Source organism: Danio rerio, chromosome 10, assembly GCF_049306965.1.
Source record: "Danio rerio strain Tuebingen ecotype United States chromosome 10, GRCz12tu, whole genome shotgun sequence".
In the NCBI taxonomy this organism is placed as follows: Eukaryota; Metazoa; Chordata; class Actinopteri; order Cypriniformes; family Danionidae; genus Danio; species Danio rerio.
The window spans coordinates 38,943,634-38,969,543 of NC_133185.1; the positions used below are offsets into that span (position 1 = coordinate 38,943,634).

The 25,910-nt window shown below is 35.4% G+C and overlaps 1 protein-coding gene across 9 annotated transcripts in view; it reads left to right on the forward strand.

Annotated features, from left to right (window-relative positions):
* Nucleotides 1-25,910, forward strand: part of fryb (furry homolog b (Drosophila)) — a 117,431-nt gene that overhangs the window by 44,955 nt on the left and 46,566 nt on the right. For 6 of the 9 annotated variants that reach the window (XM_073915006.1, XM_073915000.1, XM_073915002.1 and 3 more), the window contains 20 exons: nt 3,608-3,776; nt 3,862-3,954; nt 4,199-4,297; nt 6,191-6,292; nt 8,490-8,593; nt 8,783-8,891; nt 10,991-11,077; nt 11,316-11,487; nt 11,590-11,722; nt 11,934-12,041; nt 15,220-15,454; nt 15,546-15,731; nt 17,839-17,925; nt 18,070-18,329; nt 20,272-20,461; nt 20,549-20,673; nt 22,070-22,127; nt 22,363-22,454; nt 22,605-22,777; nt 24,889-25,049. In XM_073915006.1, coding sequence (XP_073771107.1) covers nt 3,608-3,776; nt 3,862-3,954; nt 4,199-4,297; nt 6,191-6,292; nt 8,490-8,593; nt 8,783-8,891; nt 10,991-11,077; nt 11,316-11,487; nt 11,590-11,722; nt 11,934-12,041; nt 15,220-15,454; nt 15,546-15,731; nt 17,839-17,925; nt 18,070-18,329; nt 20,272-20,461; nt 20,549-20,673; nt 22,070-22,127; nt 22,363-22,454; nt 22,605-22,777; nt 24,889-25,049 — 2,743 coding nt within the window. Of the gene's footprint in view, nt 1-3,607; nt 3,777-3,861; nt 3,955-4,198; nt 4,298-6,185; nt 6,293-8,489; nt 8,594-8,782; nt 8,892-10,990; nt 11,078-11,315; nt 11,488-11,589; nt 11,723-11,933; nt 12,042-15,219; nt 15,455-15,545; nt 15,732-17,838; nt 17,926-18,069; nt 18,330-20,271; nt 20,462-20,548; nt 20,674-22,069; nt 22,128-22,362; nt 22,455-22,604; nt 22,778-24,888; nt 25,050-25,910 lie in introns of all 9 variants that reach the window. The other 3 variants (XM_073915001.1, XM_073915004.1, XM_068218606.1) reach the window with 2 other exon arrangements.

The following is a 25,910-nucleotide window of genomic DNA, read 5'->3' on the forward strand; positions in this document are numbered from 1 at the left end:
TTTTTTTCAGAGGAGTCTAAAATGATTAAGGTATACGGTAATTAATCAAAGGATAATCAAATGCCCCATTGCTTTTAAAAGCTTCATACAACCACAGGCCTCAAAACACATGCATTTGACAAATTATAACCAGTAGTGGCTGTCCAGTTTTTTAGCAAGTTACTCACTGTACCTCAATATACTCCCCACTGGAAGGGTTTTAGGGCAAGTACAATGGATACAATTTGAGCCACTGTTGAGCTTTTATTGTGTACACATACACAAAGTTCGTCCACAAACTAGACAGCCTGAGTACTAATGTTACACTAGTCTGTCAAACTTCGACATCCATCCTCGTTTAATTAGCAGTTGCTAGTAGCTAGGTTATAAACCGGCAAGCAGATCGGCCCGAAACAATAACTAACTGAGAGAAAAGAAAAATTAAACTTGCGTCTTAATTTATACACAGACACAACCTATCGGCTAGAAACTGCAATACACATATCCATAATCTATCAAAATTATGACATATATGAAAATACAACATAAATGAGCCTGCATTTAAACTTACATGGCAAACATACATACTTATAATTGTTCTGCAAATACTCTGTAGCATAATAACATCTATTTTTATTAATATACATATGCAAACAATAGTGACACATACTGGAAAGTCCTACAGTGGGATAAATGAGCTGAAACAAAATATTGTGCAACCCTAAAATGGACTCACTATTATTTGTTTAAGTTTCTTTTTTCTATTGAATACAAAAGAAGATACTTTGAAGAAAGCTGAACACCTGTAACCACTGGCTTCAATAGAAGGAAAAACAAATACAATGGAATTCAATACAGGTTTACAACATTTTTTAAATTACCTTCATTTGCATCAAATAGGTTTTTATCAGGGGAATTTTTAGTAAATGATGGCAGCATTTAAATTTCAGGGTGAACAATCTCTTTAAGGACATTTTCATTTGGCAGTCTGTTGGGTCAACACTTGAAGTCCAGTGTAAAATCTAGATAGACACTAAATGGATGGCTCCATGATTCCTGTTGAAGCCTGCGACCTGGTTTCAAGCTCAAAATGATGGCGGCATCCTTCTTCCTGTGACACAGTGTCTAGTGTGAGATGAAACACTAATGGGAAGCCATTACCCTGATAGAAGAGACGTCTCATCATGTTCACAGAGAGCTCCATCAGTGTCGCACAAAGATGGAGTTTCTCCCTATCCGTGCGAGAACGCCAGTCCTGACAGTAATGGCCTCTTTCCATATTTAATAGCATGAAAAATGGCGTTGTGGCTGCACTTATAAAAAGGAAGTCCTAAAATTCTGATGTCAACACGTGTCCGATGAAATGTTAGGTATGCTTGGATCTGTGCTTCTTCATTCTAGTACTGTACAAGATAAATAGCATAACTCAGTCAAACGTTGTGTACAGTGCAAATACACAAATATTCTTTATTTCTCTGAGTGGGAATGTAGCCAGTGTGTATTTCATCTTAAACAAACATAGACTCTTAGGAAGAGAGACAGCGAGAGATGCCTCCCTATTCCCCCTCCAGATGCCTTTCTAAATATAGCAAACTCAGAAACACACAAACACTCCCTAATACACATGTGTACAAGAAGCATCCACGTCCTGCCCAAACCGAATCTGCTGACTTTGGTGGAATGGATTTAATGTGGGTAGCTCATTGCTTTTGAATTAAAATAATTGACTTCATTTTACAGTCTTTGTTACTCTTTGTAGGTACTTGCTGTAGTAATAACTGTTAATTATGCATAATTACGTGCAATCACTTTTTCTTTTTATTTTCAATCAGGACATATTTCACACGGCATGATTTGAATCGCAGACAGCTCCAGATATTAAGCATGCCAAATATTTGACGGGTGTCGACGACTCATCAGCGATTTCTCAAAACTTGTCGGCCAGTCAAAATCAGGGCAAAAATCATGTAGTCTGAACTCGGCATTACTCGACAATAATACAAGTTTCTGGCACCGCAGCAACTTGCTATCATATTTCATTTACATTGTTTGCTGATTTTAGGCATCTCTGATGTAAAATAAATGTCTGATGTCTTTAGTGTGCATGTGAAGTTTCAGCTAAAAATACACTATAAATAATGTTCTATACCTCTTTGATAATGCCCCTTTAGGCTATGATCCTAATTGTGCCATTTTGGTGACTGTTTATTTCAATTCAAATGAGATTGTGCTCTTTTCAAAAATGGGTGGAGCTATAAATACCTATGTGTCAGCATAGTGGCAGATTAAAAACAAGACAAACATCATGTTGGCCTTTTCAATGTGGTCATGTCATTGGCCCATGAACATGTCCTGCTTGTTATCAAACAATTTCATAACTGTAACAAGAGGCAATTCAACCATAATGTAATGTTAATACAGATATCATGACTTTATTTATCAATATGTGGCTTATTTTGGATTCTTGGAAGCTATAGAAATTAAAAATGTAAAACAGGAAATTCGTTGAACCATTGTTTTTATTTACATACGTCTAGCAACTAATGGGTGGGGCTTTCCCCCTCTGATTACAAAGGAAGAATGTCAATCAATTTTTTGAGTGTTTTTTTATTAGTAAATTTGATTATAAAAAATAAAGTGAAAACATTTTTACCATTAGAAGCTGGCTATATTCACAGACTTTCCCATACAACTGTCTTAAAGCCCCTTATTAAATTTTTTTTTTATAATATGTCCCCTTTAAAACATTGAATAGGCAACATTTGACTTTAAAAGTCAATGTATTGTTTTGTTTAAAAAATTTTTTTTGGTGGGATACATTTAATACTTTCAGTCAGAACATATATTTGTATATAGTCTGTTATAATTGACGTTTCACTGTTTTCCAGGTTGACACACATTTTCGTGAAGTTTATTTAGAAACTAATTCGGAGAGGATCACATGCTTATGATTGATCACAGCTGGTCCTGCATTTTTCAATTTATGATTCACCAATCAGACGATTCTTAAGCCCCTATAAATACCCAGCCATCTTTAAATAACAGCCATCTTTGTTTTGAATAATCCCCTCTTCCACCCTTACTTCTCCTTTCCTAGATGGGTGGCACGGTGGCCCAGTGGTTAGCACTATTGCCTCACAGCAAGAACGTCACTGGTTCTAGCCCTTACCGAGCCAGCCGGTGGTTCTGTGTGGAGTTTCCTCCCACCATCCAAAAACATGCTGACTAATCTGACTAATCCAAATCGGCACTATAGACATAGAAGTAGTTATCTCTTCATAACAATCCCTAAATGCTCACTAGCTTCAAACAGCAGGGGAGTTCCTGAGATCTATCAAGCTCAAACTCTTTATTTTGCTTTTATATATCGGAACTTTGTATTTTCCATAAGATATACAGTATTACACAAGTATGAATAAATAAGCACCACTTTACAGTATCTTGTAAGCCATTGCAGAATGATGGGAATCAATCCAAAGCTTTTTATTCATTCAAAGTTTTAAATATATCTAAATATAATTATTAAATTATTTTTATTATTATAATTTTTTACTTAATGTAATTTAATATATTTAAAATATATATATATATTTTTAAATAAACATTAATCCCTCTCTAATCTTCCCAGGTTTCCTGCAGTGAGGAAGAAGTTCATCTCCGAGTTAAAGGAGCTCAGGCAAAAAGAGCAAAGCCCATATGTGGTCCAAAGCACCATCAGCCTCATTATGGGGGTCAAGTTTTTTCGCATCAAGATGTACCCGGTGGAAGATTTTGAAGCCTCTTTCCAATTTATGCAGGTACACAGTGCTGCAACTACTAAGTTTGTCATTTGAATCTCTTTTCTTTATTTTCAAAAACACTTCTACTGTTATGTGTTTATAGGAGTGTGCTCAGTATTTCTTGGAGGTGAAAGATAAGGACATTAAACATTCTCTTGCTGGACTCTTTGTAGAGATACTCGTCCCTGTAGCCGCAGTAAGTATAGCCATGTCTGATTTATTTATTTATTTTCTCAATAATTTAATTAGATTCATTACAAAAGGAGGGATATATTTTTATGATAGCCCCCTTTAAATATTATGTTGACCAATAAGTACTTTTGCAATTACATGTCACCTAACAGAAATAGGGGGAAAAATAAACAGGAGGGCTAATAATTCTGACTTCAACCGTACATGTCATGTACAAACTGTAATTCACACTTGTGATGTTTTTTTAGACGGTGAAGAATGAAGTGAATGTGCCCTGTTTGAGGAATTTTGTGGAAACCCTCTACGACACAACTTTAGACCTGTCGTCCAGGAAGAAGCACTCTCTGGCAAGTCTCGCTGTCCTTTCCCACACTAAAGTGATGCATCTAATTGGCTCATAGCTGGAATGCTTTTGCTGTCTGTGATGTTTCAAATGCTCCATCTTTAAAAGGTTTTCTAGACTCTATGAAACGACTGAAGCAGATTTTACACATTCTGAACCAACGGCATTTGTCTTGTGTCTGTGTTATTTGTGCACATTGATGTCCTTCTCCAAGAGAACACATTCGGTTGATTTGTTTTTCACAGATCGACATCAAATATTTTACAATCCAGCTTAAAGAGAACAGCTCAAGCTGAAAATTATAGTGACAGGACAATATTTTTTCTCTTTCATAATGTGTGAGTGTCAATTCAAAAATGCCTCTAAATATACAGTAGAATATGCCGTTCCTTAATTGCATTAAATATAATTGCTTAGATTAAATTTGCCGACATTTGCATACTGTAGCAAATTTTTTAATGGTAAACATAGTTTCTAGTTACGCACATATAAATATATATATATATATATATATATATATATATATATATATATATATATATATATGTAATATAAAAATATATATATTTATATAAATATATATGTGTATGTGTGTGTGTGTGTATTTATTAGGACTGTGCAATATGAACAAAAGAAACCTAGCACGATTGTTTTGAACAATATTGCGAAGTAGTCGTGTGTACTTTTCTTCCTGTCCACAGATTTTTTGACAAACAAGTCATTCGTTATTTCCAATATCTCTTAATTATTTCCATATTGAGAGCGACGTGCCCGCTTAATCCAGGTGTACCCTGTTGAAAAAATCTCTTTTCAGATAAATATTTATATTATAAAAATAAATATTTATATATTTATTCATATTTATTTTTAGATAATTTTTTTTTAGAATGCTGCACCGAGAGTCACATAACAGAACTGACCATTCACCTTTGTACTTTTTGTGGAATACACACATTCGTAGATTAATTACCTCAGACAAACACAGAATACACAAACGCCCTGTACTCTTTATTTTTCTTCACAAATAAAATTTGTATCAGAGCTAAAGCAATGTTTTGTTAGTTTGTCATCCTTTTAGAAAACGTTTAATGGTTGCCAACGGTTGCCTAGCAACAACAAAGGAGCGCAAGCACAAGTTGCAATGAAAGTGCTGAAGGAAGTGACGCACCTCGCGCTTTCCATACGCTTTTAGACGCAATGTATGACTCACTTACAAATTACCAGCTTCTGCGAAACATCAGCTTTCCTGTTTCCAAAATAATCCCACATCATAGATGTTGACTTTTTTTGGCACTAAGGCAAGTCCTCCTGTGCTGAACTTTAACCCTGTTTTTGTAGGCTATTCAGTCTCCTCTTATCGCCCTGTTTAGGTGCGCTGTGTTATGATTGGTTCAAATAGCATACAGCAGGAAAACCGAGCTGTAAAGCGATTGAAAAATCGCACATGTCCAAAGTACGATTTCGATGCGAATTCAATTAATCACATAATTAAAATAATCAAATAAAATGTATTAAATATATATATATATTTACAACATTTTAATAATTTACATATCAGTATACTGTATACCTGCTAGATGCCAGTTCAAACTTAAATGTATTTAATAAGTTTTACATTTCAAATGTACTTGTGAGCGTGTTACAGTGTATTGTAGTTTAAATGTATTTTAAAGTCTCTGAAATATCAGTAATTGTGATTATTGTAGCAGTATTTGCAAATTTTAAATGTGTTAGATATAAACGCCTGTTTAATAAATCAAATGTACAGCAGATGAAGTAGGACTCAAAATGTTTAAACACAAAATGATGCACTGTGACACTTTTCAGTAATTGAATTCAATATGTCTTGTTTGTCACTCTGTAATATAACCATTGACCTTATGTTTTTCTACCTCAGGCTCTGTATCCGTTGGTAACATGTCTGTTATGCGTGAGCCAGAAGCAAATCTTTCTAAACAGATGGCACGTCTTCCTCAACAACTGCTTGTCCAACCTGAAAGTAAGTGTTAGAGATCCACACAGCGTGTAAGATACAACATACTGTACCTGTCAAGACATCACGCTGTGGATGAGAATATAACATCAAATCACATGCAAAAAAAGGAACGAAGTTTTGTTGTGCAAGGCAGTTGTGTAAGCATCATGTGATCGCAAGTTCTTTGAACCACTGATTCACATTAGTCAAGTGCACAGATATTTAGAGTGGCAGCAGTTACATGCAAATAGTTGTTAAAAATGTGTGAAATGCAGAGGGAGGGAGGTTGTAATCGCAGGAATGTTTTGTTTGCTTTAAAGGGGAGGCTGGTAGGACAGGAGAATCCTTTATCATTAGCGTTAATGTCTTTGTGTACATTCTGTACTCAGCCTCTGCACCTGTGAAACGTAGAATGAATGAAATGAAGCAAAAAGAAGATAAAAACTGTCATGTGCAGGACTGAGAGACTTTGGAAATGACGATGCTTTAAACAGGATGCTAGATCTCTCTGTCAAGCTTTCTGCTCCTATCTGATTTCTGCCGTCTCTCAGTGTCTCTCGGACATTCGACATGCTGTACTTTCAGCGCTCTGCTGCAGTTAGTCTGAAAGCTGCTGACTTGTTATGTAATGAAGGTTCGACCTGTAGGGAAAACATCCTGTTCGCTTCAGTGCCCACGTTTAGTCAGGAGTCAAAAGAGACAGAACATTAAAGCAGAGAATCATCAAACAAGAAAGATCTTACAATCAAAATAGATGACATAATAAAATGAAGTCTTAAAACTAAATAAATGATTAATACAGCCGAAATAATAATAATAATAATAATAATAATAATAATAATAATAATAGCAACAATTATTATTATTATTATTATTATTATTATTATTATTATTATTATTATTAGTATTATTATTATTATTAGTATTATATTCATAATAATATTAGGCGGTTCATTCCGCTGTGGCGACCTCAGATTAATAAAGGGACTAAGCCGAAAAGAAAATGAATGAATGAATGAATGATAATAATAAAATAATAATAATAATAATTGTTGCTATTATTATTATTATTATTATTATTATTATTTTATAATCTGAATTTGTATGTGTTAGAACATTAAATCAGAGAAACAACAAACAAAAAAGAATAGATTAAGTTTTAAAGTAAAATAAATGATCAACACAGCTAAATTAATAATAATAATAATTTGTATGATTATAGTTATATTAATATTTACTTATTTACTCTAGTTATTATTATAATCATTATTAATATTATTATTATCATCATTATTATTATTATATAATCTGAACTGGTATGTTTCAGAACATTAAAGCAGAGAAACACCAAACAAAGAAGAATAGATTAGGTCTTACAATAAAATAAGTGATAAACACTGCGGAAATAATAAAAAATATTACCTTTTAATGATAATAATAATAATAATAATAATAATACTTATTATTATTATTATTATTATTATTGTTGTTGTTGTTGTTTTTATAATAATAATAATAATAATTATTATTATTATTCATTCATTTTATTGTCGGCTTGGTACCTTTATTAATCCGGGTTCGCCACAGAGAAATGAACCGCTGGCTTATCCAGCATGTTTTTACACAGCGGATGCCCTTCCAGCTGCAACCCATCTTTAAAATTATTATTATTATTATTATTATTATTATTATTATTATCATTAAAGCAGAGAAGCACAAAGCAAGAACGAATTAAAATAGATGATAAACAGCTGAAATGATTGTAACTATTATTATTATTATTATTATTATTATTATTATTATTATTATTATTATTATCATTAAAGCAGAGAAGCACAAAGCAAGAATGAATAAAAATAGATGATAAACAGCTGAAATGATTGTAACTATTATTATTATTATTATTATTATTATTATTATTATTATTATTATTATTATTATTATTATTATCATTAAAGCAGAGAAGCACAAAGCAAGAATGAATAAAAATAGATGATAAACAGCTGAAATGATTGTAACTATTATTATTATTATTATTATTGTCTTAATTGGTATGTGTATTGCATTATTCAAGATATGGTCTAGAAAGGTATTATACTCAAATAAATTTTGTTAGATTTTTTATTTATTTATTTATTTATTTTTTGGTAAACTGGAATTATCTGAAAATAAACAGAAATATGCAAATGTAACCATAATTTAATAAGAACTTTTCTTGCAGAACAAAGACCACAAAATGGCCCGAGTGGCACTTGAATCCCTCTATCGGCTGCTGTGGGTCTACATGATCCGAATCAAATGTGAAAGCAACACTGCAACACAAAGGTAGTGTACTAAAATATTCAAACATACAAACCCATTTTAAGAAATATATTTAGAATTAAAGAAATGTCATAGGTTTTCTGTAACACGTTTCAAATGCGTAGACAGTACTGTCAAAGAATGAGAAATGATCATGTTGATTGTGATGATGATTGACATCCGCTAAAAGTACTTTCTTTTTATCTGTTCCAGCCGACTCACCTCAATCATATCAACACTGTTTCCCAAGGGTTCACGGAGCGTCGTTCCTAGAGACATGCCACTTAACATCTTTGTCAAGATCATTCAATTCATTGCCCAGGTTTGAAAGATCTCACACTCATAGATGTCTGAAACACACTTAAGACTACATTCCACATCTTATGTTTTCTTGTGCCCTTTTAAAAGCCTTACATTTTAAGTAGCCGTTCACACAGAACATGCTTTTTCAATAGGCCTTGAAATGCGTTTTTAAAATAATTTATTTCACTCAAAAAAATTGCTGTAATATTGACAATATTACTGGCAAATTTGATCGCTAGTAAAACTATACAGGGCTTGACAATAACCTTTTTTCTTGGTAGCACCAGTGCTCCTAATTTTAAAAATTCAGGCACACTAAACCAAAATGTAGTCGCACACACCAATTATGTGCTTGGCTTAGCATATTAATGGCTTTAGCCATTTTTATAGCTTTAACCCACTAAAAGTCTTTAATCCATTCTTCGAATAGTGTAAATGGTGGATTCACCACAAGAAAACTATTAAGATGTGCCATTATTTATAATTTTAGGTGGATTCTAAAACAAAATCTGTCAGTGTTATTTTGATTCTCTCGAATCCAGACTCTCTGTCTTCTGAACTGAGTGATTCACAGCTGATATTAACCAATCTACCAATCCATTCGTGTTCTGTTCTAGAGAAGTGGGCCAGCAACTGACAGCAAAAATAAAACGAGATTTGGCCAACCAAAACTTGATTTTTTAATTACTATCATCGTTGTGCAGTCGCCACGGTTGTGCAGCTCATGGTTTTGAGTCCCTATCTACTAGACATTTAAGTACTGTACTGTACTGTATATTCGGGCTACCTTTGGTTTCTCTCAGTGTGCGTTCGAGAGTAACACTGCACATGCAGATTGTTTCAACCCAAGCTCATTCTGGAAACGTAGCCCCGCGGACGTTTCTGGAGACAGCGATTTACGTGGCCGGAGGCACGTAAAGGCCGCGTTTGTTGTTTTTTTCGAGCGAACGCTGCGGGGCGGCGGCTCGCCTCCGAGTGGAGGGCTTTCCCGATGCAATCAGTTTGTCCGCTTAGCTCACAGCGTTGCGTCGGCGGAGCGGAGGCCCTGGAGGAGGAGCCGGAGCCGGCCGCGGTGGACGACGACCGGGATCGAGTCCGGGGAACAGCAGGTTCCGTAAATCAGGTAAGACGAAAAACGGAATCCGAAAAATAAGGGCGAGAACGCGGCGGGATCCGAAAACGCGGTCGAAATCGAAGACGAGGGCTTTTGCTTTTTTTTTTTCCGATCCGGCGGCTCCCGCTCCCGAGAGGCGCCCGAGACGCGAAAAAGCGCGCACAGCGGCCTCTCGCGGATCCGCGAAAACAAAAAAACGCTCAAATACGTACCTCCCGGGATGTAAATCGCGGTCCGCAGAAACGTCCGCGGGGCTACGTTTCCACAATTGTTTCTGGATTGTTTCTGGGGCTGAATTAAACATTGAAATAGATGTCTATTAGTGCTCTATTTTTTATTAAAACTCTATTTTCGTAAATAATCAAGGGTCATTTGATTATTAGTAGTATTATTATAATTGATTACTATTATTATAAGTTACCCAAAGTTCTTTCTGCTGTCTTATGGTATCTGTTAAACATTTGGTCAAGCAACAAATGATTGGTACATAATAATAATTATTATTATTGTTATTATGCCTATTATTATATTAAAGTGTTTTCATAGCATTTTAAACTACCCCTGCAAAATGTACAACAAGAAACAAAAAGAAGGAGCTGGGACTGCATATACTCTGGGGAAGAATGTCTAAGTGCATCAATTACATCCGGTTTACATTTTTCTTTTGAGCTTGAACATTAAAACAATGAATTGTCAGTCACTGATATGGTCCCCTGGCAATTTAAGTTTGAGACCCCGAGTTTACAGTGTTCTCTAGATTTTGATACTGAATTTTTCGTTCGTTATGCACAAAATGTTGCAGAAGATTGTAACAGTTAAACGCAGTTGCCTTGCATCTAATGACATAGAAAAGCCATGGGAAAGTAGCACAGTGGAATTGAAAATCATTCTGTGTGAACAGGCCCTTAAGCTTGTCACAGAAGAAATAGCTTTTATGTACAGTAATGGAAATTAAATATGATTTAAATCAGCATAATATAAGCATATTTCTCTGCTGGCTACAGGAAAGACTGGATTTTGCCATGAAAGAAATAATATGTGATCTTCTGAGTGTTGGAAAATCAGCCAAAGCATTCAGTTTAAACCCAGAGGTAATGTTTATACTCACACACACAAACACACACCAGTATGCTTAGTTCAAATGTTCTGTTTTTATTTAAAGCTAGTTTAAGAGTATGATATAATATGTTTTCAACATTATATAAAAATAGAAATATAATTACTGAATTGTGTTGCAAAAAAACTGTACATTCATTTAAACACATCTCAATGTTCCATCTGATCTTGTAATGACTGAATATTTGATGTATTTTTGTGGTGTATATCCAGAGGATGAACATCGCTCTAAGAGCCTTCCTTGTCATAGCCGATAACCTGCAGCAGAAAGACGGAGAACCACCCATGCCGAACACAGGGGCCACTTTGCCTTCTGGGAACACACTAAAGAAGAAAAAAACTTACCTCAGCAAAACTCTAACCGAGGAGGAAGCAAAACTTATAGGTCAGATTTGCTTTGCTATTTCCGACACCTGGCTGTGTATTAGAGTTTGACATTGTTGTACAATTTTACAGTCGCTTACAGTATGGAGTGTGTATGCTTCAGGTATGGCACTGTATTACTCGCAAGTCAGGAAAGCCATGGATAACATCCTGAGGCATCTGGATAAGGAAGTCGGCCGCTGTATGATGCTCACAAATGCCCAGATGCTCAACAAGGAACCTGAGGACATGATCACGTAAACAGCTTTTCATTTTTTCACCTATTATTTTAGTGTAACATGAGCGTGTGAAGGGAACGCTCAGAGCCAGACAACTTTTTATGAGTCAAGTTCAGCCCACACACCCTGTTTAGACAGTTTGGCATTCTCTTTATTCCTGTTTCCTTGTGTTTCTTTGCCTTTCTCTTTGTTTATTTTTGCTCAACTCTTTCCTTCTCTCTTTTGTCAGGGGTGAAAGAAAACCCAAAATTGACTTGTTCCGGACATGTGTTGCGGCCATTCCTCGTATTCTGCCTGACGGCCTGTCCAAAATTGAGCTCATCGATCTTTTAGCCAGGTGAGGTTCACCACGAATCCTTTGACTATTCAAAGAAAACAAAAAAAAGAAAAATAAGATTTTAGACCGGAAGAAAGCATTGAAAATATTACAATGAAGATTAAAAAAGATGAAACTGAAAAGAATAGACAGAATTGACGTAATACATGAGCAATATCACATGAGTAGCAGTGTGATGTGGCTGTATAGGGGAATTACTAACTCACACAGGTTCAAAAAGAGACCGGTTGCAATAGCAAACAAGTCGTGATGTGCAGTAGGATCCCAAAATCGAAAGTCCCAAAATAGAAAACTTACATTTTACCGTACACCACACTGCTTTTAATGCCAACCGCAGACGTCTTTGGCTAACAGCCATCATAAGAGCTGAATGGAGTGAGAACCTAATTAAAAATGCTCGACTCTGCAGTTCTCATTTTATATCAGGTAAGTTCACGCTATGCTGAATCATACACATTACTCGTTTTTGTTGCAGCAATGATTTCAGCAAAAACAGTTAAATATGGTGAATTAAACTGCAACAACGGAATGGTTAGAATGAAATGTAAACATGTAAGTTCACATACCCTGCTGCACAGGTGTAGTTCACTGTCAAAATGCAGTCGTTTTGCTTGTTAATAAGTACCCAGGCTTTGTACAGTTTTGTCTTCGTCTTTGGCTAGGCAGAACCTTGGTTTTTAGCACTACATAGTTTTGAATCTGGTAATCGTAGAACATTATTTCTTGAACATGACCACACAGAACAAAATTGTAGGCATCCAAAGACTTCTAGGTCTTTAACTTCTCACTTGCAAAATCACTTGGAGTTTCAATGAGTTGTATGTTTCGGGCTGCATGGTTGGCCATTTCATCTCATCCAATATCCAATGGGAAGGTGCTATCGCAATTGAACCTGTCACACGAATGCCGCTCACTTTAACGTCAATTTTGCAGAATAACTGTGCTTATCACTGGGTGACAAGCTGTTATAATGTGCTGAAAGCATTATGTAAATAATATATATAATATGTAATCAATATAATCTCTAATCCACAACAAACTCTGTACCACATCGGATGTCATTCTTTCGCTGTAAATGCAAGCGCTCCCGGTTTTGTTATGCAACCTCGATGCACGTGCATCCTGAATGTTAACAAACCTGTAATTCGCCTATATCAGCACTTGTGGGAGGTGTGCATGCATTAGTGTCTGACCAGTGCTGATATACAGCCATACTGCACTGCTACGATATAAAAAGATAATCAAATACAGATAGTCTATACAGACTACAGATAGGAACAACTTTCTTCCATTGTTCATTCACATCTGCAGCTTACGTCAGAACAGCAGAAACAGTTGCCAGTTTACAAATGTCACTTTAGAGCTAGTATTTGAATGATTCTCTGGCGTAATGTCTAACGTGATTACAAAACAGGTGATTTTGCTGACATTTTAAGATTAAAAGGCTGAATAGCATGAAAGCCTTCAGTCTACAGTGATTTCCCATGCAGTATTTCTCTGTTGCAATCAGGAGATTACAATAATTAACCCCGAAAAAGCCAGAGCAAAGTAAACACTAGCAGTTTCTGTGGTATAAATACAGCACTGCAAAATACAAAAGAGAGCTCGCCTCAACATGTCACTTACCAGATTTATAATGATTAGTTCAGCTGTAGTTTGAAACTTACGCTGAGAAAATGCTGTTTTTCTCCCCTAAGGACTTATTCGGTCTCTGTCGCCATCTTGTGGTGAAACGTCAACATCACTTTTTTTGGTCTGCTCAGATTGGCTGATGGCAGCCGATGCACTGAATCCAATGCTCAGAAATTAGGAATATTTAAAATTGGCACTATCCTTATAAATAAACATTATAGTTGCAATCTAAACAACTACGTTCTCTAAAAAAGACTAAAGACTAAAAAAGCCTCGAAAGTACATTATGTTGTCCAACAGCAGCGATATTTGTCAAACTGTACAGTGTCCCCTGCTTGTCGCTGTATGTGGGCAGAGTAATAAACAAGGGTGAAGGGTGAGGAGGTGGTACTAGTGCTGGTAATTGCAGAATATTGCATGGCTATCAGCCAATCAGATTTAATAACCAGAAAGAACTGTTGTGTAAACATATATATATATATATATATATATATATATATATATATATATATATATATATATATATATATATATATATATATACTGGATATATACACCATGTCTCAAAAAAGCCAAGCAATAATATATCATACAAAAATAACACTGCTTATCGTACTACAGGAATACGAATGGCTAAATTTCGTACAGGAGTATGCGTCTGTGCATTAGAATAATCCTGACGTAATGATGGCATAAAGATGAAGTATTTATTTTTAGCTGCGTAAGGCTTAAATCAAAATGGTGTTTTTAATGAAGATAAGAGTTTGATTAAAGATTTATGATAACTGAAAGGCTACATTGCTTCAAATTTTTTTCATGAATTTACGACTAAAAACTTGACAAAGGGTGGATTGGATTAAATCAGGTGAGGTGGAAAATGTATGCATATAATATAATTTAATCTATTTGCCATCTAATTACAAATATAAATAAAGTTGGAGGTATTTTGAGGAAATTCTGACAGAATTATTTTAGCTTGTTTTTATTTTTTTGAGAAACAGTATATGTATATGTGCAGAAAGAGATTAATACATTAAATAAAATTATATAAATGAATAAGAAATACATTTTAAAAAATAGTTTTAAACTAATTACTAATTAATAATAACTACAATTTTTTTGTCTTTGCCATGATGACAGAACAGAATATTTTACTATTTATTCTGCAAGATACTTTTATCCAGCTTAAATGCAATTTAAAGGCTTAACTAGGTTAACTAGGCAAGTTATGTTATTTAGGCAAATCATTGGACTACAATGTTTTGATGTAACCAATCGAAAAAAAAGATTGCTTTAAGGGGCCAAACTAAATGAAATAAGACTTTCTCCAGAAAGAAAACATATTATAGGAAAGCCTGTAAAAAATATCCTTGCTCTGTTAAACATCACTTAGGAAATATAAAAAAAATTGAATAAACATTTCTCAGAAGGACTAATAATTATGTCTTCATCTGTGCATATATAGTTTTTAAAGCTCATTGGTCTTTTGCACTTTGAAATAAAAGCATAAAACTTTGTCATTGATTTGTTTATGTTTCATATTTAGGCTGACGGTCCACATGGACGATGAACTCAGACTCATTGCTCAGAATTCCCTGCAGAGTTTGCTGCTGGACTTCTCTGATTGGCGAGAGGATGTGTTGTTCGGGTACACAAACTTCTTACTGCGTGAGGTGCAGGACACACAGCAGGGCCTGCAAGACTCTTCCGTTAAACTGCTGCTGCATTTCCTGACACAGTGGAGGCTGGCCATTCAAGCGCCTGGAAAACGCTCAGCGGAGGTATCAGCGGGATCATTTTCTTTACCGGTTATACAATGTAAATGGGAGCTGTGTACCCAATCACCTGTTTTTGTATGTTTGTTGAGCTCAGATGGGATCCCAGAGCAGCGGAAGCTCCAGGCTGGCGCCTGATCGCAGTCCTCACTCTACTGTCCTGCACGCTGTGGAGGGTCTGGCCCTGCTGCTGCTGTGTTCCTGCCAGACCAGCACCCGAAAACTGGCCGTTTCAGTCCTCAGAGAGATACGCTTGCTGTTTACAGCCATCGGACAAGCCGAGGTGAGAAACATAACTAAAACTGAATTCCATAAAAAGACAATATAATGGAATACGATGTATTAAGTGTAGTTTCATAAACTAATTTTGAGAGGAGCACTTGATATGATCGCGGCTGGTCTCTCATCCATAATCAGCAGTAATCAGATTGATCCAAGCCTACAATAAATAGACTGATTTCTCCTTACTGCCTAATCTTCATATCGGAAAAATCCCCCCTTCCACCCCATCTCCTCCTTTTTCTTCTTTACCAGGGGAAGCTCTCGTGACCTACCTGATTTCAGACCCCTTACATGCTAATTGACTAGGCGGGGAGCCCTGGGCTCAATTATCTGCAAGCACAGGGTTCTCTCCCGGGACAGCATGCCAAACCTGCTAATAGCGTCAAGCAATATCTAAGTGTGAACTCTTGAAATAAATGAAAGACTGCAGGATTATGAAGAAGAGGCACATGATAGAAAAAATTACATAACAGGAAACCAGTAGAATAAAAAGACAAGATATTAGAATGTAATCTGACAACAGGAAAAGACAAAATAGAGAAAGATGACAGAATAGTAGAAAGAACAGAACAAAATACAATAACATGATAGAAAAGTAGAGGATATAATAAAATAAACAACAGAACAGAACAGGAGATAATACAATCAGTGTTGCCAGATATATAGCTGACTTTTTCCAGCCCAAAAACTTACAAAAAACGGCCAAAATATTAGATTAATATTTTATTAACCTAAAATTAACCTAGTTACTTTAACTGTCATAATGTTTAACCATACAGCAACCAACACCAGCAGTCACAGAACCACAACACAACCGGATCACATCGAAACATACTGTACACTTAATGTTGTGTAGATTACACTACCTGTTAGAGTATATTTTACCTTTGAAATGGGGTATAAATTCATGCCATTTGGTGTTTTAAATTCTTTTGAACATAATTATGTGCTGCTTGTCAATCAGATAATGCTTTATTGTTTGTTCTTGCTGTGAATTTCGAAAAAACAAATGATCGATAAAAGTGTCATGATAAACTGTGATGTACGTCCACGCGAAGGGGAGTCGGATTTGTCCGGGGAGTCAGATTTTGATACAACTTTCCTTCACCTCCTCTTGTGGGTGGGCTCACAAGGTTTGCCATATGCACTAACTAAATAGAGTAGGAGCACATAGTTAGGCTTTGTTTAAAAAAAGTCAGGTAACACTTTATTTGGATGGTCCATTTGAGTATTATTAGACTGTTTGCTTAATATCTGTTAATACTGTTTCTTCAACAGACATTTAACTATAAAAAACTTAGCAAGTACATGTCAACTTACACTAACCCTAACCCCAGCCTAACAGCCTACTTATAATGTAATGAAAATAGTTGGCATGTAGATGCAATGTAGCTTAATTCAACAAATGGACCATCATGATAAAGTGACCAAAAGTCAAAACCAGACAAATTTTGTCAACCCGCCTATGCCTTTTTTTGTTACCCTGCAACACTGAATACAATCAGATATAACAGAACAAGATAGAACAACATATTAGAAATGAAAAAATAAGGCGGAATAGAAAAAGACAGGATAAAGTTCATCAGTATAAAATAAGCTTACATTTTTATTTAATTGTTTATTTGACATGACATTAGAACAAGACAGTCACCATTAGCAGGTTCTTGTGTTACTCTGTGTAATGTAACAAATGAAATAGAATAGAATATGGCAGAACAGAAAATGCATAATAAAAACAAAACAATAAAATAAAGTGTAATTTAATAGAAGAAAACATAATAGAGCAGAATATAAATAACAGATATAAGAATGAAACAGGTAGAGCAAAGTATAGAAAAAAATTCAACTAAGTAAAAAAATATTTTAAAAATGATTGAGGAGGGTGAAATTAATGTCATAACCGGAAATCAATTAAAACACACTGTTAACATTAGGTTGATACTAAGTCCTATTGACCGATTTTGTTGTGATTTTATTAGTGACTATCTGTTGGCATCACAAACATTCATGCACATGTTGTGAACTGCTATCAGATGCCGAATACTGATCAGTATGAGATCTGTTAAACATTCAGCAATCCTTCTGCTGTCATGTGATTCTGCTTACAGGATGACGACAAGTCCATGATTGAGGTCATGGATCAGCTTGCCCCCAGTGTGCTGGACAGTTTTGTTCATGTGGCCGTCTCTGACTCGGTAAGAATTTCCCAATGGATGTGTTTCTGTCTTTTTATCCTTATTTTTATGCGTTGTTAAAAAATGTATTTGTGCCACAAGACACCAAATGTCTGCCTGTAGAGTCATGATCCTCATTTTAACCTGTTGAAATCTTCTGTGAAGGCCACTCTTCCCCTGAGTCATCACGTGGACCTGCAGTGGCTGGTAGAGTGGAACGCCCGTCTGGTTAACAGCCACTACGACGTAAAGAGCCCTTCTCACGTGTGGATCTTCGCCCAGTCTGTGAAGGACCCATGGGTGCTGTGTCTGTATAGCTTCCTTAGGCCAGAGCATCTACCCAAACACTGTCCTACAGCGCTCAGCTATGCCTGGCCCTACGCCTTTACTCGCCTACAGCTGCTGATGCCACTTGTAGACCCAAAGTGAGTACTCCTAAAAGATGATTATTATGAGTGTTTTAAGGGGATAGTTTACCCAAAACTGAAAATTCTGCCATCTTTACTCACTCCTTTACTTCTTCTGAACCTGTTGGACATTCTGTCTTCTGTTGAGCACAAAAGAAGATATTTTGAAAAATGCTGCAAACCTGTAATCAATGACGTTTATAGTATTTGTTTATCCTACTAACTGGTACTACTTACTTACTTACTTACAGGTTACGGGTTTACAGTTTTATTCAAAATATTTTCTTTTGTATTCAACAGAATAAAGAAGCTAATATAGCTTGGTAACCCCCTAAAAGCATGTAAACAGGGAAAACATTTTCATTTTTGGAGAACTAATTTTTAATCTGAAGCAAGTCTTACACAAGGTGCATGAAAACAAATAACATGTAAAAATATTGGGGGGAATGGGGAAAATTTAAATTTCAGCTCTACTTGTGGTAAAAGGCACTATATTTATTATTAATACCAATGTGTTTCGTCTTGAAAGCCTTCATTGAGGTATTAGAAAAACATCATACAAAGACATTTAAAATCCTATTCCCATCAGTGATTCACAAAGTAGTCTGCATTGTTTGCAAAATCTCTGGCCAACTGTTTTAGACAACCTGGGGAAATTCTTAAATGTCAAAATCTGCTTGCCACACTTAAATGTAAGGTACTTAAGAAACAGCAACAACATTTGACATGATTTTGGTGATGGTTTGAACTCTTATGGTGAGATATTATGTTAAAAAGAGCTTGAATTTCAGACTGGAGTCACTGTGGTTCTATAGCTTGATTTATATATAATCCTTTTTTTAGATGACTTGTTCACACCAAGAGTGTTAACTAGAAGTATGATAAATATAACTGTAACTAAAGATGCCTTTAAGCTCGGGTGACTAGATGACCTATATTTCCAGAGTCACTCCTGTATTTCAGCGCTGTTTTTTTGGATTCATTTAGATTTATTATGAAAAAGTCATATTTAACTTTGATAAAGTTTCTTCATTGTTGAACACTAGTAATAGTCACATGATTATAGCCTAATCAGTTGTAGGTAATCTAGTCATAGTATATTTTCAACACAGGCTCATTCTGAAAACGCAGTCCTGTATATGGTTCTGGAGATTGTGAATTATGTAGCCAGAGGTACAAATGGCTGCATCTCATCTTTAAAGTGAATGCTTTCTATTACGCCGTTCCTTTTCATGCTTACCTCGCCATGCACGTTGGTGGGCTTGACCACAACAACAGGGTTTAAGTCTGGTAAAGAACAGTGTTAGAAAGTAAAAAAAAATGAAGCCAAACTATAAAATAAACAAGTAAATAACAGGGTGAGAATGTGGTAAAATCTGAAAATGTGGTAAAAATAAGGCTAGGGCTTCTATTTTTCTGGATTGCTTTTTTTAAACTGTAGGTTGGGTTTAGGGTGGGTGGGTCAATCAGTGCTTTTGAAAACACTATTGGTTGGGTTTAGGGAAGGAGAAGGGTGGGTCAGTCGATCGACTGGTCAGTCAGTCAGTCATTCAGTCAGTCGGTATGTCAGTTGACAGCGGCCGCTGGTGGATTTACGTTTTTATTTTTTAAAGAGCAGACGCGAATGGCACTCGAGAGAAATTTGAGATCTCAAAAAGCTTACACAGTGAGCTATGGTGGATTTGCAAAAACAAAAACGCAAAAATGTAGCTCTTGGAATGTATTTAGCGCTCTCCAGAATCAATATTATAGATGTGGTGGGAATAATTTTTTAACAATTTTAAACTACATATTTATTAATATATTATATTATATTATATTATATTATATTATATTATATTATATTATATTATATTATATTATATTATATTATATTATATTATATTATATTATATTATATTATATTATATTATATTGCACTTTTGATATCTGAGTCACTTTCTCTGGTACGCCCTTGCAGCAGTCCTGTTTATGCCAAAAAGACCAGCACGCCAGGCTCAGCTGATGGCTATGTGACGCTCTGGAGGAACTATTTGATAATGTGCCTCGGTGTTGCCAAACCCAGCATCATGAGTCCAGGTCACCTGAGAGCCTCTACACCTGAAATAATGGCTACCACCCCTGATGGCAGTGTCACGTACGATAACAAGGTCAGTTACACACATATTCTGATATCTATGATTCAGAAAATGAAAGATATTGTGGCGTAATGAGTGCATTTGTGTGTTTATAACCAGGTGATAGGCACACCATCAGTGGCGTGGCTTCTGAAACAGCTGGTTCCCCTCATGAGATCAGAGAGTTTAGAGATCACAGAGTCTCTAGTCCTCGGTTTTGGACGAACTAATTCCCTGGTGTTCAGGTATTTTTTTATTTTCACCAAACATGCTCCTTTCTCATCGTAAATGACTGGATTTCATAGTTTTAATTAAGTTATTTTCTAAATCAGGGCACATTTACAGCATATACACAGTCCCAATGTACTCTGGCATCCACATTGGTCACATTGGGTTTTTGACTATGGCGAATGAAAAAAGCATTAAGTAATGTGTTTGCCAAACTAAATAGCAGAGATTAGTGTCATTCCATTCTGACGTGTGCCGTTACTCAGAAGTGTACAAACCTCTTCTGTAAGACTCTACTAGTGGCTCACTGAAGTATTTAGATTACAAGAACTGAAACTGAAATTAAGATAAATAAAAATGAGAAAAAAAAACAGAAAAAAATAAAGCAATATTAAAAAACAACATTACTAAACCTAAAATCAAGATGAAAACTGAAAATATAAAAATAAAATATTAGAAACTATCATAATATTATATTAGGCAGCGGTTCTCAAACATTTTTCCAGGAGACTTCTATTTTAGCATTCAAAATTCTTAATGACCCCTCATCCCTTCAAAGAAAACCAGATGTTGAGTGTTTTATAACTGCACAACTGTGTAAAGATTAAAATATTAGCATAATATATATCACATCATTTATATTTTTATTTATTTATTTTCATGAATGCATACACTTCTGGTCTGAACAAAAACTGCAGACACTCAGAATTAAAATGTAATATTTTTATATCAGGTTTTAGCGGTAATTAAATACCAATTCAAATTATTTTCCTTCGGCTTAGTCCCTCATTTATCAGGGATCGCCACAGAACTGCAACTATTCCAGCATTTGTTTTACACAGCGGATGCCATTCCAGCCACAACCCAGTGTTGGGAAACATCCATACACTCATTCACACACACACTCATACACTATGGCCAATTTAGTTGCTTAATAAAGTGTCTTCAGCCTAGGGGGGGGAGCGGTGCACCTGGAGGAAACTCATGCAAACACGGGGAGAACATGCAAACTCCACACAGAAATGCCAACTGAACCAGCAACCTTTTTGCTGTGAGGCGATAGTGCTAACCCTAATCCAAATTTGCTGTCAATAATTTGTTTAATCATCAAACTTTTTCACTTGAAACTATTTAAACTAGGGTGACGCTTAATGAAGCTTTACTGGCCCCCTAGGTTGGGAACTGCTGATATAAAGAATTCTAAAACTTTACTGAGCACAGGCTATTTGATGTAACCTATAAAAAAGCACAGACCTACATGTTTGAATTAAAATTTGGACTCTGTATACAGTTATGACTTCATGGTGGTACATTGCGTAATTTTGATTATTTGTGGTTTTGTACAAAACATTCAAAAAAAATTCTCTGCTGTTTTTTATTTCATGACTGTTTCTTACATGTGTGTTTAATTAGGGAGCTGGTGGAAGAACTTCATCCACTAATGAAAGAAGCTCTGGAAAGAAGGCCTGAGGTGAGATGCAGATCTTTGAAAACTAAATATTAAATTATGTGTGTGTGTGTGTGTGTGTTTGTGTTTGTGTGTGTGTGTGTGTGTGTGTGTGTGTGTGTGTGTGTGTGTGTGTGTGTGTGTGTGTGTGTGTGTGTGTGTGTGTGTGTGTGTGTGTGTGTGTGTGTGTGTGTGTGTGTGGTAGTATTTGCTTTAATGAATTTAAATAGAGTCTGTTTCTTTGTTGCTCCCTCTGTAGAACAAGAAGCGCAGAGAGAGGAGAGATCTGCTCCGGCTGCAGCTGCTACGCATCTTTGAGCTTCTTGCTGACTCTGGGGTCATCAGTGACAGGTGAAGTCATGTAGTCAAATCCTGGGTTTAACTGTTTAATCTGATCTTCTTTCACAACAAAGCAAGTCTTTGACCTTTGTGGAATTCAAGTGAAAATGGAAAGTCTTGTAAAAATCCTGTGCACCTGTTTTTTTTTCTTCTTCATTGTAGTACTAATGGAGCATTGGAACGAGATTCTCTGGCTCTGGGAGCCCTTTTCCTGGAGTATGTCGATCTGACCCGAATGCTCTTAGAAGCAGAGAATGACAAAGAGTTGGACATTTTGAAGGACATGAGAGCTCATTTTAGTGGAATGGTGGCCAATCTCATCCAGTGTGTTCCAGGTAATCAATGGCATTTTTTACTAAAAAAATAAAAAAAAATAAAAAGTCCTATTAGTGTAAACATTTTATAATTTAATCCAGAAATCATGAAAATTAGATATCATTTGAAACCAAAGTATTAAATCTAATGGCAAAGACCACAATAATAGAGCAGGTGAGATATTTTAGCTGGCATAATAGAGCCATTGATAAACAGGTCTTGGTGTTTATCCAAATGTGCCGTCCTTTCAAAGGCTCTGTAGGCTCTAAAAGTGAGTGAGTCACTTGTTAAAGGCCCAGGAGCAGAGCTATGAATAGAACTGTGCTGGCTCTGATTAATACGTGCTGACTGACCAAGAAAACCCTCAGATCAGCAAAGCACAACACAAGAAGCCCACCAAAAGCCCTGCGTCAGAGACAGCCCTTGTATTAAAAGCTGGTTGTGATGCAAGATGTTTTTTTTACAGTATGGTCAAATAACGTAAAATATGTAATAAAATTGTTTTATAAATTGTTATATAAATGAGCGTGACACTCTTTACCTATTAAAATGTTTGTTTATTTATGGACCGGGGGTTGGCAAGTCGGAGCTCTCACTCTGGTTCCCCAGGCTTTGCAATTGGTTGAGAAAGTTCGAAATTGAACCAAAACAAATCTTTACAATTGGCCTAATATTGGCCATCAAAATTTGGGACATTGCAACCTGCAGAAAAAAAGTGTATTTCTTTTAGGTATCAAAAAATTGACAACTGTTCTTTACAGAGCTATTTTCTATTTAAACTGATCAATAAAAATACTTTTTATACTGTGATGTAGTTAATTTCATTAAGCTATCATTTTTATTCAGTAATATAGTTTATTATAGAAATGTATTACAATAAATTACTCTTAATTTAATATTTTACACATTTTATAAAAATAAACTTTTTCTTTTTGAGGGAATTACAACTTTTTTTAACAAGGATGCATTAGCAAAAGTTTATTATTAAACATTTATTATTAAACAACTTTATATTCATTAAAGACAATAGACTTCACAAAGATATGATGTGGCAGAGGGGTTTGAAAATATTTTGTATTGTTTCTTGACCACTAAATCACCATGTTATAACCATGCTTTTCTTGAATTTGTTTTATCTTTTACTTTGGTTACAGAAAGGTTTGGGAACCTTTCTGATAAGAATAAAAACAAACTAAATCAAATAGTTAGCTGACTGGGGTGTCACTAGCCAATTTGGAGGCTTTGTACACCCGGCAGCAAAAGAAAATTGCTAATTCCATTTGAAGTGACACTGCTCATCCTCTACACTTCAGCTCCTTCCTTCTGGTCTCAGGTTTTTAGTATCAAGCTGTAAAACTAAACGATACAAAAACAGTTTCATACCAGCAGCCATTAGATATTTCAATAAGGCATAGACTAAAGCAGAGGTCTTTCTGTGACTTGTATATTTTACATTTTATAGACAGTTTTAAACATTTATTTTGGGGGGAGGGGGAAACTTGAAGTAATTGTTTATTTGTTGTTTATTTATTTTTTATTTTATTATTATTTTGGATTATTTTTTGGAAGAGAGTGTTTTGTATGTTTATGTTTTAAGTCTCTATGTCCATTTGTTGTTGTCACTATGTGAGTTTTTTTGTGTGGCACTGATATGAAATGAGGAAAAACCAAATAATATATGCAACATAATATACATATGCAAACCAAATCTACATTCGGGTATAAATAAAGTAACCTAACCTAATGATATGTAATGATATATGATGGCATATGTATATAGTAATAGTGAATACTGAACACTAGAATAAAAACATTCAACATACATAAAGAAAATTATTTTAAATAGTAATGGCATATTAAAATATAATATAATTATATAATTATATTTTTTTTACTATTATATTAAAAGTAGCCTTGTTTATTATAAAACTTTTTTTTTTAAAGCAGCCGCTAAACATTTGAACGTTTGTTTACATACTTTTACATACTTTACATACCCTAGGTAATTTTACAATTCATGTTGCCTGACCAAACACAGTTCACATTGTAGCTTGCTCAAAGCACTTTTTTGTTTTGTTTTTGAGACTGGATTAATTTTTGTGTTGAGTCTCATTCATGTTTTTCTCTGTAGTCCACAACAGGCGGTTATTGTTCCCCCAGCAGAGCTTGAGGCATCACCTCTTCATTCTCTTCAGCCAGTGGGCCGGTCCCTTCAGTGTCATGTTCACACCTCTGGACCGCTACAGTGACCGCAACCACCAGATCACACGCTACCAATACTGCGCTTTGAAGGTAAACCTGGATAAAAACTCAATTAATCTAGTCATTGACGTTTTAGAGGATAATATTTTAATGAATAACACTGTGTTGCCTCATACTTGGCATGTATAAATGTCCTGTATTTTAAGAACAGAGGAAGTTTTGAATTTACCTTCATAGTCCATTGACTGTTTAGCTCGAGCCATTAAAAGGAAGAATGATACAGTCATGTCAGCAGTGCTAAATCAAGTAAAAATGTCTGAAATCCAATCTGGAAAGTACCTATTTGCTCAATTAACAACTGGTAGATGTCTTGTGGAAAATTCCCAAAGCTCTCTGCACCCTCTTTGTCCAAACAAGCATGAAGTTGGCAGGCATCAAGTGCACTGATCTTTCTTTTTTATAGGTGTGAAAAGCTCATTTTGTGTGTGTGTGTGTGTGTGTGTGTGTGTGTGTGTGTGTGTGTGTGTGTGTGTGTGTGTGTGTGTGTGTGTGTGTGTGTGTGTGTGTGTGTGTGTGTGTGTGTGTGTGTGTGTGTGTGTGTGTGTGTGTGTGTTACGATATATCAGGGCTGTCAGACAGAAGGGCTTGTGTGTAAAGTTGAAAATTAGTGTGTAATTTCAGTCTTGTGATGACAACCCAATATAAAATGGTGCTATTGTGCTACTTAAAAAAACTTTTGGAAGTATCCTACAGTAGGTGTACATGCATTCAAGGTCAAAACTACTGGCTTTCTCGCGATATAGCTTGCAGGTTCAGCTGTTTTCTCAAATCAAATGGGATTTACTATATCTAAACTTGATAAACGGTGATATAAACAATAACAATGGCTTCAGTTTTACTATATCAGAGTCACCCTTTGTATGTGTTTGATTTTGCAGCACACAAAACAAC